Here is a 13,099-nt window from a genome sequence, read left to right as displayed (position 1 = left end):
TGTTTTTCTAATATTTTTAAAATATTTTAAAATTTTTTAAAAAATATTTTATTTTTTAAATATTTTTTAAATATTTTATTTATTTGTCAGAGAGAAAGAGAGCACACAAACAGGGGGGGCAGTAGGCAGAAGGAGAAGCCGACTCCCCACTAAGCAGGGAGCCCCACAGGACACGGTACTCAATCCCAGGACCCCGGGATCATGACCTGAGCTGAAGGCAGACATTTAACCAACTGAGCCACCTAGGGGTCCCAATACTGTATATTTTTTACTGTATTTCTAACATTTGGCCTGACCCCAGAGATTTTAAAATTAAGAAATATTTATTCAATGTATGGTTATTGAGGCAAATGAAAATGTGTTTATTCGTGAGGATGTAAGCGAACTTGTTTTCTTCGGTCAAAACATTTTTTAATGTTGTTTTAACAATATGCAACACTTTGAAACTCTTTTCATAAACCATCTGATCTTGGGTTCTACCCACAGAAATTCCCTGAATTCACACCACGTGTCCATTCGCAGGCCACATAGCTTTCCCTCCTTCTTTTCACATCTGAAATGCCAGGTCCTCTGAAACCTCCCAGTTTCATTACTGTAAGTAATGAAATGCCAAGCAGTCTCCTAAATTCCAGGCCACTTGGGTAGTATTTTGACACTTCTCATTCTCAAAGCCCTAGGTTGACATTAGATCCCTTTTACTCTTGCCCATTTGAGGACCCCAATCAGCCCACAGACATTTTGTCAGGATTTATATATTTTCTCCCTTTAGGGTGGCGTTTAATCAATAGGGAAACCAGACTATAAAGAATCTGGATGGATTCATAAAACCCATCATCGTTAATGGAAAAACAACTTGAAGCACAAGCTCTCTGGATAGTTTTCCATCAATTTGTGTCATAGTCAGAAAAGTTGTTTTTACCTATCACCAACTGGGACTGTATGGAAAAACACAGACTCTGAATGGGACCCCGGGGCAGGGGACTTATGTGTGGGAAGGTGAGGAAGAGTGAGATAGGATGTGGATGTCGTCAGAATTCTGTTCCTGAATGTAACTGGGAGGAGGGTAGAAATTCAGATCTAGAAAGGACCTTGGCAACCATCTAGTCCATTCTTTTTATCTTACAGACTAAGAAACAAAGGCTTGAAAAGGTAAAATAGCAGTAGCCCGCAGACAAGACCCCAGGACACCCTGATGCCTAGTTCAGGGTCCTTTCCACTGTACCAAGTGCTTATTTTTGAAGATGATCTATTTAGAAAGCTAAAACACACAAATTCATGAAAGAAGCTCTTGATAGATTTCAGGGTTCGAGGACATTGAGGTTTTGCCAAAACAATAAAAACTGCCCGAGCCATAAAGTTATTTAGATACTTGCAGAAGCTAGTTTAACTAGGTTTAGTATTTCCTAGGGGTACACCTCCCTTGTTTATGTTTCTTAATTAAAAAGTTGAAAACAAAAAAGTAGGGAGAGAGGCCATGGGTTCCACACAACCACATTGTGGCACAAAATCAGCCCTTGATCATTCATTCCTCATGCAGCAATATTTAATGTCTACTGTGATTGAGGCACCCTGCCAGGTGCTGGGAATCCAAAGAACACAGTCCCTGCTCCCTCAGAGCTTACTCTATAGCAGTGAAGACAGAGTATTAAAGTAGTAATTACATTAAAGTGTGTTGAGTGTTACAATTGGGGAAATGCCAGATTCTGTGGATTTATCCCCTGAGAGTAATTCAAGCTGTTTCTCTTCTGTTATCAACATATTTCTGGGCTGCCTCTTGAGTTCCCCAAACATGAATTCTTTTCAACATAACACTTAAAACAACAAACATTTACTGAGCTCGTACTGGTGTGCCATACAGTGCAAGAAAATTCCAAGGTAAATTAGCAATGTAAAAATCATTCCATACAAGGACGAAATTATTTTGGATTATACATGCCTGGTAAATGTAGTATCACTTGACAGCACAGGTAAGTGGAAAACCAATTTGATATATCTTGATTTTTATAGTATTCTTAACAGGTGTTCTTATTAAAATTACCGCCGGCCCCCTTGCCCCCCATCATTTCAGAGCGCTGGAAAGCTCTACTTACTACCTGGCAGAGGTCTGAATGAAGTCTGTTCAGCCTTAAAGGGCCAGCTCAGGGGTGTGCTCTACCAAACGTCTCGCGGCCATAGGCCTGCGCACATCTTTCGCTCTCCCTCTCTACTCTTACAGGTCCCGCATTTATACAGCATTTAGCATGTACTCTTTTTAGTGTTGACTGTATATGTGTGTCTTCCCCTAAACTGGATGGATTGTTAAGGGCTGACTCGCCAGCCCCCTGTGGTATCACCTTAAGAGGCGGTCCCCCCACACCCGTACATTCATCACAGAAACCAATTCCACTCATAATGTAGCAGACTGTCTCATTAACCTTGGGGCCCTATTTCCCTCCCAGTACAGCAATCTGGTTTATTCCACGGGGTGGAGAAAGAAGCCAGGTTGGTCGGGTGGGAGAGGAATGGCGTCAGTGTGAGGTCACGCCACATTGTCCCCAATGCCATCTCCACTCCGCGGCGACATTAACGCAGGATCGAGGGATGCAGCCGAAGGAAAGACAGTTTGCACCTCATGCAGACTACGTGCAAAAAGAGGGCAGGACAGAGAACAATGCGGGGAACCTCGCGGGGCGTGGCAGAGCACCCGGGAGCCAGCAGTGAGTGCCCGCAGATAAGGAAAGCGAAGAGCGAGGAGCCAGGAGCCACGCGGAGGCCGCGCAGGATGAGGCGGGACTTCCGGAAGCCATTTGGTTGAGTGGCAGGGGAACCGGAAGTGGGGGCGCTGCCGCTGGTGCTGGGGCCCGAGGAGGGACGCGCCGGAGCGGGGCCGCCGGGACTGAGCGAGCGACAGACGCGCCACCCGCCGACGCCGCAGCCGCTTGGGGCCCGCACGGACCCTCTGCCTGAGTGAGTGCAGCCAGGGTCGAGGGGAACCGGAGGCTTAGAGGTGGGGGTCGGAAGGGCCTGCGATTTGTTATTGTGAGAGGCCCGCGACCTCCCCTCCCCCACTGGCCGGGCCCCTCCCCCCGCGCCACCTTCCCGCCCCCCCACCCCCCGCCGACCCTCTGGGGGCCTCGCGCGCGCGCCTTCTCCGCGGTCCAGCGCTGCTTCCCCAGCTGCCCGTGCTGTCCCCGGCACTCCCCGGACCGCTCGCCGCCCCCCTTAGAGCCTCCCGCCGGCACCCCACCCCCAAACCTGCCGACTCGGCTCCGCCGCTGGCCGCCGTCTCCACCCGCCCTTCCCGGGGGAGGGGTGCAGGGGGACTACGGTGGCGGGGCGGCCGCTCCTCCCCGGCCCACCCCCTGGAGCAGGCCTCTCGGCACCCCAGCTCGCGGTGGCCGGCGGTTCGCCTCCGCCAGCCCCGTTTGTAGCAACTCTTCTGCCTCCGGTCTCGGCTGTTGCCTCTTCCCTCCGTCCCCTTTCCCCCTATCGGAGAGGCCTTTAACCTGGGCCCAGACCCGTTACTCGGTGGCTTGTTGACCGAGCACTTTTTCCTCCCCCTTTTGTTCAACTCTTTAGAAACTTCTCCGTTTTCCCTAATGTATTCAAAAACCCTCAGACTGTCAGGGCTCCGAGGGGATTATTTCTTAAGAGGGCCATGTAGCCCAGCACCTCATTTTAGAGATGAGGCCCAGCAAGGTTGGTGATTTGCCCAAGGTCAACCAGCTGCTTAAAAAGGCCGGTGGACGGATTTTCTCTGGTGCTTTTCACTTGGTCCATCCATGTCCATTTACAGGAGCGAGACCTTCTGGCCTGCAGGTTTGCGATATACCCGTTGCATGGTGACTCACTGTTCTGCTTCCCATAGCTCTCAAGCCATCGTTGCTTTCCATGATTTACGCACAGACCTTAAGAAAAGCAAGCACTTCAATCTCTGGCCTCTTTTTTAGAGTGTGTCTGCAGAGAAAGGGAAGATCATCTGCACCCACTCTAGGATCTCATTTTGTACAGTTTTAAATTGGGGCGAGGGGGATAAAGATATGGAGAAAGAAGGAAAAAATACAGAGTATTGTCTCTCCTGAGCATTTGAATACAGCTTTGCCTTGGATAAGCCTTGTGTCTTTAGATTCTCTCCTGGGCACATTGTTCTGATATAAAGGTTGCCTCCTTGTGGGGGAGCAGGGGAGGAGTAGGAAATCATTGTGCTTTAATTTGTTGGCTTGGGCGGGCATTTGATAATAAATTATGGATGTGCTGGAACCCTGGGACCCACCCGCCAGCCCACTGAGGCACGGTCTTCTGGATGAGGCTTTTCTTCCCTTTCAGAGTAATGCTGCCAAATCCCTCTGAAGCAAAATGAAGAGTCTTAGGTCAGAGTGGACACATTCTAAATCTTTTAATTCTTGGTGCAACTTTTCTCCTCCCTCTGTTTCCTGGTTAAACTAAAGATCCAGCTGAGCTTGAGAATTTATATTTCTTTGTTGTTGGAACTGGTTTCTGATTAAACATGCTACACCACATACTGGTATAAGTATCTGGAAATTCTGGTGTTCACTCTCATAGTCCAAGTTAAGGTAGAAAGAAGATAGAAAATGCAGGAAAATTGGGAAATGCTGTGCAAGTTGCTTACTCCTCATTTTTCCAAAGAATTTGCATTTTAATGGACAATCAGAGATTCCCTGGAGTAGTCCCTCCTGGTAAATTAATGAAACTTTTGTTCTTCACACCTTTATCTCCGTTCTCCTTGGTTTTTTCTAACTGAACCTGCTGTTTGTGATCAGAAGTTAGTGACTTAAAATAATCCCCCCCAAAGGGATTATTATGAATCCGGAAGGTGAAATGGGAGTCAGAATCCACCTCCCTGTTGGTACTTTTTTTTATCATGTTACTGATTACAGCTTCACTTCGGAATACTGCTGTGTACGGTATTGCTCTGAGGCAGGAAACCCAAAAGCATTCAGGTTTTTGTGTCCTATCACAGGCTGTACTCTGGGGTAGCTCCTGATTCATTCTTCATTTCTCTTACAAAGAATTCAACAGCTTATTTTATTTGACTCCCAAATTATTTGAATCTTCTAAATGCATAGATCCCTAGATTGTACATTTCTAGCTTTGTTCTTAGGAGATTGCATGGGTTTGTGGCTCAGTTTTTCTTTACCTGCTCTTTAAGGATGTTATCAATCCATAGCCATCAGTAAAACTGAAAGCTGCTTTGTATTGTGAGAATTTGATTTAGCAAAACAATACAAAATCCAAGTGTCTGAAGGCACAAAGAAATTTTTGCTTAGATACTTTGCCCTTGTTGAGGAGGAAGGATGACCTTGTATTCATAGTTACAGAAAAAAAACACTAGCTAATTGGGAATATTTTGCAATCTTCTCTTAATTCTGCCTGCCTGGTAGCCTTAGATAAGTGACATCTTTTCCCTCGGTTTCTCTGTCCCTATTTCTTCATTTTGTCCATGAAGAAATTTAGTACCAAGATGAAAGTCATGGATATCATGATGCCATTAAATTGGTTAGTAATAATAAGGTATATAAGTGAATCAGATTAGTAAATGAGAATTTATCATGGCTTTTCTATATAGAGCCTAACATGCTTTGCTCAAGAATGATAGGCTTTAGAGGTATAGCAGCCTGAGTTCCAATTTCAGCTGTCCCCATCATGGAGCAGGTTCTTTAAATCTCCCTGAGCTTCAGTTTTATTTAAATAACAAAGCGCCTAGCACAGTGTCTTGTAAATAGTAAGTTCTTAATCTTAATTGTGATTATTATTTTACAACAGTTATTTACCTATTGGAGGAACTCTGAAAATCCATGTTAGTAAATTGAATCCTAGATCTAGAAAAATTTTGTAGCTTAAATAGACCATTGGTCTTGAAAGTAGAGTATGTGCACTCCCTGGGGATTGCAGAAGATGAACCATTGGAATACAGGAAACAATTTAGAACTTCTTACATTTTTTTATGTGAAAGGAAAAAGTAAACTTTACTAATATTTAATATATAGATTAACAGTAACTCATACATTTAATTTATAAGCAAATATACAACAGGACACATTCAAAAAGATTCTAGAACATTAAAGATGTTTGGGTGCCGCAAATCTGGACCAGTCTTTACTCATATGTTTTAGTTCACTTTATGCTTTCTTGTTAGGGATTCAGCTTGCCTCTTTTTGAATCTCCATTGGAGGAATCTACTGTGAGAGACAGGCCATGTCATTTTGTAGTCACACTTGTTAGAAATTTGTCTAAATGTGCATTCTATCCATTGGCCTTACCTTCCTATTCGGGGACATGCAAATTAAGGGTAATATCTCATCCTAGTAGTCATAAAATAGTTTGACAGTTACTTATGTCCTGTCTCCCTCTTCCCCAACCAGTTTTTCTACAGCTTATAAACATACCTATTTCACTCAACTGTTTCTAATGTGACAGGCTTCCAGTTTTTACCAGCTTGGCTCCTTTCCTCTAGACACCCTCCAGTTTGTCAAAATTCTTTGAGCTTTTCAAGATCCGAATATGGAATCCCAAGAGCTGAAATGAAATTGAAGTGCCTGCATTTTTTCTTTTAAGTGGTGAGGGATATATTTGAAAACATGTTATTATGAAGGTACCTTACGTTCACAGTTTGTCACCCTTGTTCTTTAAACAATCCCCAGGAACAGTAGTTTAGTTATATAATCATATAGTGAGAGTAGGACAGATTTTTCTTCTCTGTTTCAGTAGTGGTCTCTCAGTTAATTTTGTGTCAGTTAACTTTTACCTCAAAAATACGTAACATGTTAAGTGTCTCCCCAGGTAGGAAAACAAATGACAACAAACTAATGAAATAGTTGGGTTTTTAAAAAAAGGGGTGCCTGGGTGGCTCAGTGGGTTGAGCGTCCAGCTCTTGGTTTCAGCTCAGGTCATGATCTCAGGGTCCTGGGATCCAGCCCGAGTTGGGTTCCCTGCTCAGCCAGGAGTCTGCTTGAGGTTCTCTCCCCCTCGCCCCACTCTCTCTCTCTCTCAAATAAATAAGTATATCTCTAAAAAAAAAAAAAAAGATTCTGGAGCACCTGGGTAGCTCAGTTGGTTAAGTGTCTGCCTTAGGCTCAGGTCATGATCCCAGAGTCCTGGGATCCCCACTTGGCAGAAAGCCTGCTTCTCCCTCTCCCTCTCCCTGTCACTCCCTCTGCTTGTACTCTTTCTCTTTGTCAAATAAATAAAATCTTTTAAAAATAAAATTAAAAAATTTCTCTCTCCTCCTTTCCCTCTGACGCTCCCCCCTTTTAAAAAAAGGTAAAGAAAAAAATCTATTTAAAAATTTAGGAAACAGTCTTTTGAATTAGTGGAAAGTGAAGCTGTTTGTTGCTGTACTTCTTTACATTATATATGTAATTTTGAAATCCATAAGGTGGGAAAACCCCTTCTCTGTCTTAAGGCTAATAGCTGTATGATCGGCAGGAAAGAAAGCTATTTTTAAAATTAAAACTACTGTTAAGCACCATGTCAGATTTAACCTGAATAGCCAGACTTCAATCTAGAATTGAATTTAGACCCAAAGAAACTTTTGTATAGAATGTAATGTTTTACTAGTTTAAAAACAAAAGCAGGGCCCCTGGGTGGCCCAGTCGGTTAAGGGTCCGACTCTTGGTTTCCGCTCAGGTCATGATCTCAGGGTCATGAGATCAAGCCCCAAGTGGGCTCTGAGCGCAGCGAGGACTCTGCTCAACTTTCTCCCTCTTCCTACATGTGTGTGCACTCTCTCTCAAATAAATCTTTAAAAAAAAAAAACAAAATTAAATTTTTGGTTTTTTTTAAGATTTATTTATTTGAGAGAGAGAGAGATAGTGAGAGAGAGCACCAGAGGGGAGGAGAGGGAGAAGCTCTAACCCAGGGCTCTATCCCAGGACCCGGGGATCATGACCTGAGCCAAAGGCAGACCCTTAACCAACTGAGCCACCCAGGTGCCCCCAAAACTAAAGGTTTCTATGTGATTGTTTGTCTTAATCTCTTTTAATCATTTTTTTCTTTTTCCTTTTTTAAAGATTTTATTTATTTATTCGACAGAGAGAGAGAGACAGTGAGAAAGGGAACACAAGCAAGGGGAGTGGGAGAGGGAGAAGCAGGCTTCCTGCCGAGCGTGGAGCCCGATGCGGGGCTCAATCCCAGGACCCTGAGATCATGACCTGAGCCGAAGGCAGACGCTTAACGACTGAGCCACCCAGGCGCCCCTTTTCTTTGTCCTTTATGAATCTTTTAATTTTCCCATACTTTTCTCAGGCAGTGAAGCCTCAACCAGATACCATAATTTGATTGGAGCTATACAGATTCATCTTGCAGTTCTTCCCAATTCTTGTATTTTACATTGATGTTTTTAGCTCCAGGTAGTTTATGTTTTTTGGGTGAAATGGTTAGATAAAAGGCCTTGGGGCGCCTGGGTGGCTCAGTCGTTAAGTATCTGCCTTTGGCTCAGGTCATGATCCCAGGGTCCTGGGATCGAGCCCCGCATCGCATCAGGCTCCCTGCTCCGCGGGAAGCCTGCTTCTCCCTCTCCCACTCGCCCTGCTTGTGCCCCTCTCTCTCTGTGTGTCTCTCTCTCAAATAAATAAAATCTTTAAAAAAAAAAAAAAGATACAAGCCCTCTTTAGGGAGTCAGCATGAACTGCTTTGTGATTAGTGGACCAGATATGACATTACTGGGGTCAAGCAAACCTAATCTCATTCACTTACTGCACAAAGTACCTAAATTATCTGATCCTCATTTTTTTTCGTTTTGCAAGGATTAGAAGTGGTATGTATAAAAAACATGGCATATGTAGTCCTTCATAGATAGCTATTATTTTCTGATAGTTGCAAATTTTAGTAATCTAAAGAAATATATACAGATTGTCCCTGACTTAATGGTTCTACTTACAATATTTTGAATTTACAACGGTGTATGCCGTATGCATTCAGTAGAAACCATACTTCCAGTTTCAAAGTTTGATCTTTTTTGTGTGTGTGAGTAAAGTTTATTAAGTTATTAAGTGAAGATACAGAAAAAGCTCTCAAGAGTGAGGGAGTCCCCACAGGGTTGCGTAGAAGGGCCTTTAAGGTTGGTCTTTTATAGAAAGCTAACCAGGGAACTTAAATCCTTTAAACATCTCTATTGATAACACCTTCGATGGCTTACTTCCTTTCTAGGGGCTAGTCATTCTTTGTTGGTCAAGGGTGATTATCATAAAGACACCGGACCCCCACCCCACACACGTAGGGCAGGGTGATTCCCCACCCCACACGACCCACCCCACATGCATAGGGCAGGGTTCAAAGTTTGATGTTTTCCTGGGCTAGCGACATGCGACAAGATCCTCTGGTGATGCTGGGCAGTGGCAGTGGCAGTGAGCCGAAGCTCCCAGTCAGCCACATGACCATGAGGGTCAACATCCGATACAGGGACAACCATTCTGTTTACCACATCCAGTACAGTATTCAATAAGTTACATGAGCTCTTCAGTACTCTATTGTAAAATAGGTTTTGTGTTAGATGATGTTGCCCAGCTGTAGGCTAATATAAGTGTTTTGAGCACATTTCAGGTAAGCTATGTCATGCTGTTTGGTAGGTTAGGTGTATTAAATGCATTTTTGCTTGGGATTTTTCTTTCTTTTTTTTTTTAGATTATTTATATTATAGAGAGTGAGAGCATGCAAGCGGGGAGAGGGGCAGAGGGAGAGGGAGGGAATCTCAAGCAGACTCCCTGCTGAGCCTGGAGCCCACACAGGGCTCAGTCTCATGACCCTGAGATCATGACCTGAGCTGAAATCAAGAGTCGGGACTGAGCCATCCAGGTGCCTGTCGACTTAGGATATTTTCAACTTACGATGGGTTTATCCAGGTGTAATCCTATTATAAGTTGAGGAAGGTCTGTACACAGGGTGTGGATGGTGTTTTACATTTCCAGTTAGATATGGGTTTAACCCTAAGCCTAATTTTCTTAGACCTAGTGTCATTTAGAGTGGAACTAATTGGTTTGCAAAGTTAGGTGTTAAAACATTGGCTTGCTTCTATAATGTATTTTTCATGAATGAAGGTATATTTTCACATTTAGAGCTTTGTTACTTTCTGATTCTCAAAAATTACTGCTTTGCCAATCTGGTGTGTTTTGTTTACTCAGTAAATACTTATTGAATGAATAGAACTCAATCCTTTTTCAGAGAAAGCTGAGCTGTATTTGATGATAGCAAGGGAAAGAAAAAGAGAATGGTCCTCTTTTCTTTAAGCCACAAAACCCCAGATTTTCCTTTTTTTCATCATTCTTTGTATATGCCAAGTGATTTCTCGAGCCTGACGTCTCTAGTATGTATTCTCCAGAGTTGACTGAAAACAGTCTGGTGTCTTTGTCTTTCTAGATTAGTATTTCTAGGTTTTCTGAATTTCGCTTACCCCTTCTCCACTATCAGATGCCATATTTGAACTCGTCATTAATAACATTTTCTTGGTGGATACCTATCAAAAATAAAATACCTAGTAAACATTTGTCAAAAACCAGTGCCAAAGCCTATGACTAGTTTTGTCACAATCTGTAGTAGTTATTTATGTGATATTTAGTAACCAATGGATTCTAATCAGGCTATAGCAATTCTCCAGTGTCTAACTGGAGCAGCCTAAAAGCCTCTAATGCAGGTTTCATTGAACTCTTAAGTGTCTAATTCCTTATGTCATTTGGTGCTTGCGTTAACATATAATCATGAAAAATTAATTTAGATGTAAAGTATATACTTGGAGCAGATTTTTTCATTGTAATGCACTGTTCCTAAATGATTTTCGAACCAGTCTGGAAGTTTGAGGCTGCTAGATATTCATGGGACTTAAGCAGTCATGTCATAGAATTCACATCTACTGAAAATAAACTCCAGTTTCATTTTTAGGCAAAGCCACAATGAGACTTAAATTATTATTTAAAACCTAGTATGTAATACTTAAGTGGCAACAAATGTTCCTGTTAATGAATGAAACATGACGTAGACATTTTTCCCCTCAGGTATAGAATGAGCCAAGGGGATTCAAACCCAGCAGCTATTCCACATGCAGCAGAAGATATTCAAGGAGATGACAGATGGATGTCTCAGGTAAAGGGAAGTGCGTACGTATTATTCACCAAAGATGAGTCTCTTCAGTTTTCCAGAGTCTTTTGACCAAAGCCACAAAAGCGCATGCATTTTAATGGTCAATAAGAATCATTACTTTAAATAAAAATCTAATGTTACGCTAATGTCGTACCTAATCACCAGCCTGATGTTGGACCAGAGGAATATTTTGAAATCACAGCCATTGCCCTCTGTTCCTCTTGAAAGGTAACAGTGTCTCCACAGCATTCTTTTTTTTTTTTGGTAAGCTTTTTTTATTTTGAAGTAATTTCAAAATTACACAAATATTGTAAAAATTTTAGAAAGAACTCCATATGTCCTTCATCCAGACCTGCTAGTTAACGTTTTGCCACATCTGCCTAAATGTTCTGTTCGTATCTGCTTGTATTTGTATGTGTGCGTACCAACATTCAGTGTTTTCTGAACCATTTGAGAGGAAGTTGCAATCATCATGCCCCTTCACCCCTAAATATTTCAGTGCATTTTCTAAGAATGAGGACATTTTCTTACAAAACTACAGAATAGTTACTAAAGCCAGGACATTTAACATTGATACTATGCCATGTTCACAGTTCTCTGTTTGTCCCAGTGTTTTACGTCAGTTTTCTTTCCAGTCTGGGATCCCACATTGCATTCAGTTGTCCTGTTTCTTTATTCTCCTTTACTTTTAGATATTTCTTAGCCTTTGTTTTTCATGACACTGACAGTTTGGAATATAGGCCATTTCTTTCGCGGAATGTTCCTGAATTTGGGTTATCTTTTTCCTCCTAATCAAGATTCAAATTACACATTTTTGGCAGGTGTCAGTGAAGTGATGTCCTCAGTGCATCACACAGAAGGTACATGGTGTTGGTTTGTCTTATTGGTGATTAACTTTGATCGCTTGATTAAGATGTTGTTGGCCTAAACCAGTTCTTATTTATTATGGTATGGGCTCATGGGTTCTTATTCTTTCCAGTGGGTTATAACGCGTTGTAATTTTGAAGCTCACTTTGTCCCAGGTTTAGCAAGTGGGACTCCTCTCCTGGCTCCTGTGTCTTCTTGATGTGTTCCATTGTTTTGTAGCACTGTCTCCTTTGTATTCTTAGCTGCCTTTTAATAAGCTGTTATCACTTAACCATAACTATATTTAACCTTCATCTATTGCTTTCCAACCATATTTCCTCTTTGAAATAACAAGTTGTGTATGATTTTAAGTACCCAGAGTTTTGCATTTTAGTATTTAGTGATTCTGTTCATACTCTTGATAGTTGTCTACTTCTGTTTTTGTCTTCCCAGACTTAAAAATCGGTCTGTCAACTAGCTTATTTTGAATGGTAGTTAGTACTTTTTTTGAGTTTTATATGGATCAGCTGCATGGTTATTCTTAATCTTCCTAGTTTATATCCTTTTTTTTTTAAGATTTTATTTATTTATTTGACAGAGGGGAAGAGAGCAAGCACAAACAGGGGAGTGGCAGAGGGAGAAACAGGCTCCCTGCTCAGCAGGGAGCCCGATGCAGGGCTCAATCCCTGAGCCCAAGGCAGACGCTTAGCTGATTGAGCCACCCAGATGCCCCAGTTCATTTATGTCTTAAAAAGTATTATGAAATCCACTGGCCATTCTGTGTATCTGCCACTCACCCTAAAAAAACAAAGCATTGCTAATGTTCTGTGTATATCGCTCATTGGTCATTTTTTCTCTTTTCCACCTCCCCATCCCCAAATGAGTGTCCTAAATTTGGTGGTTTTCTTTTTTCATGTGCTTATATACTATATATATCTTAAATTTCTAAACTATATATAGAGTATTCTTGCATGCTTTTAAACTTTTTGTAAGGAGTATGTTTTTGAATGTATTTTTCTGCAGTGTATCATACATGTTAAAAGCGTAGCTATAGTTTTTTCCTCCCTATTTTTTTTAATTTTATTTAATTAAGATTTTATTCTTTTATTTTAGAGAGCGCTTGACTGGGGAGGGGAGGGGCAGAGTGAGAGGGAGAGAGAGAGAATCCCAAGCAGACTCCATG

The 13,099-nt window shown here is 42.1% G+C and overlaps 1 protein-coding gene across 1 annotated transcript in view; it reads left to right on the top strand.

The window, feature by feature from the left end:
- The first annotated feature begins 2,808 nt into the window (after window positions 1–2,808).
- Window positions 2,809–13,099, top strand: part of PAFAH1B2 (platelet activating factor acetylhydrolase 1b catalytic subunit 2) — a 28,309-nt gene continuing 18,018 nt past the window's right edge. Inside the window, exons 1-2 of the mRNA XM_028105812.2 lie at window positions 2,809–2,946; window positions 10,986–11,073. Of these exons, the coding sequence (XP_027961613.1) occupies window positions 10,993–11,073 (81 nt within the window). The 5' untranslated portion in view covers window positions 2,809–2,946; window positions 10,986–10,992. The remainder of the gene's footprint in view (window positions 2,947–10,985; window positions 11,074–13,099) is intronic.

The sequence above is a fragment of the Eumetopias jubatus genome, unplaced genomic scaffold (genome assembly GCF_037043125.1).
Source record: "Eumetopias jubatus isolate StellerSeaLion01/CBP00866 unplaced genomic scaffold, mEumJub1_p1.0 scaffold_13, whole genome shotgun sequence".
In the NCBI taxonomy this organism is placed as follows: Eukaryota; Metazoa; Chordata; class Mammalia; order Carnivora; family Otariidae; genus Eumetopias; species Eumetopias jubatus.
This window is presented reverse-complemented; position numbering and strand designations above follow the sequence as displayed.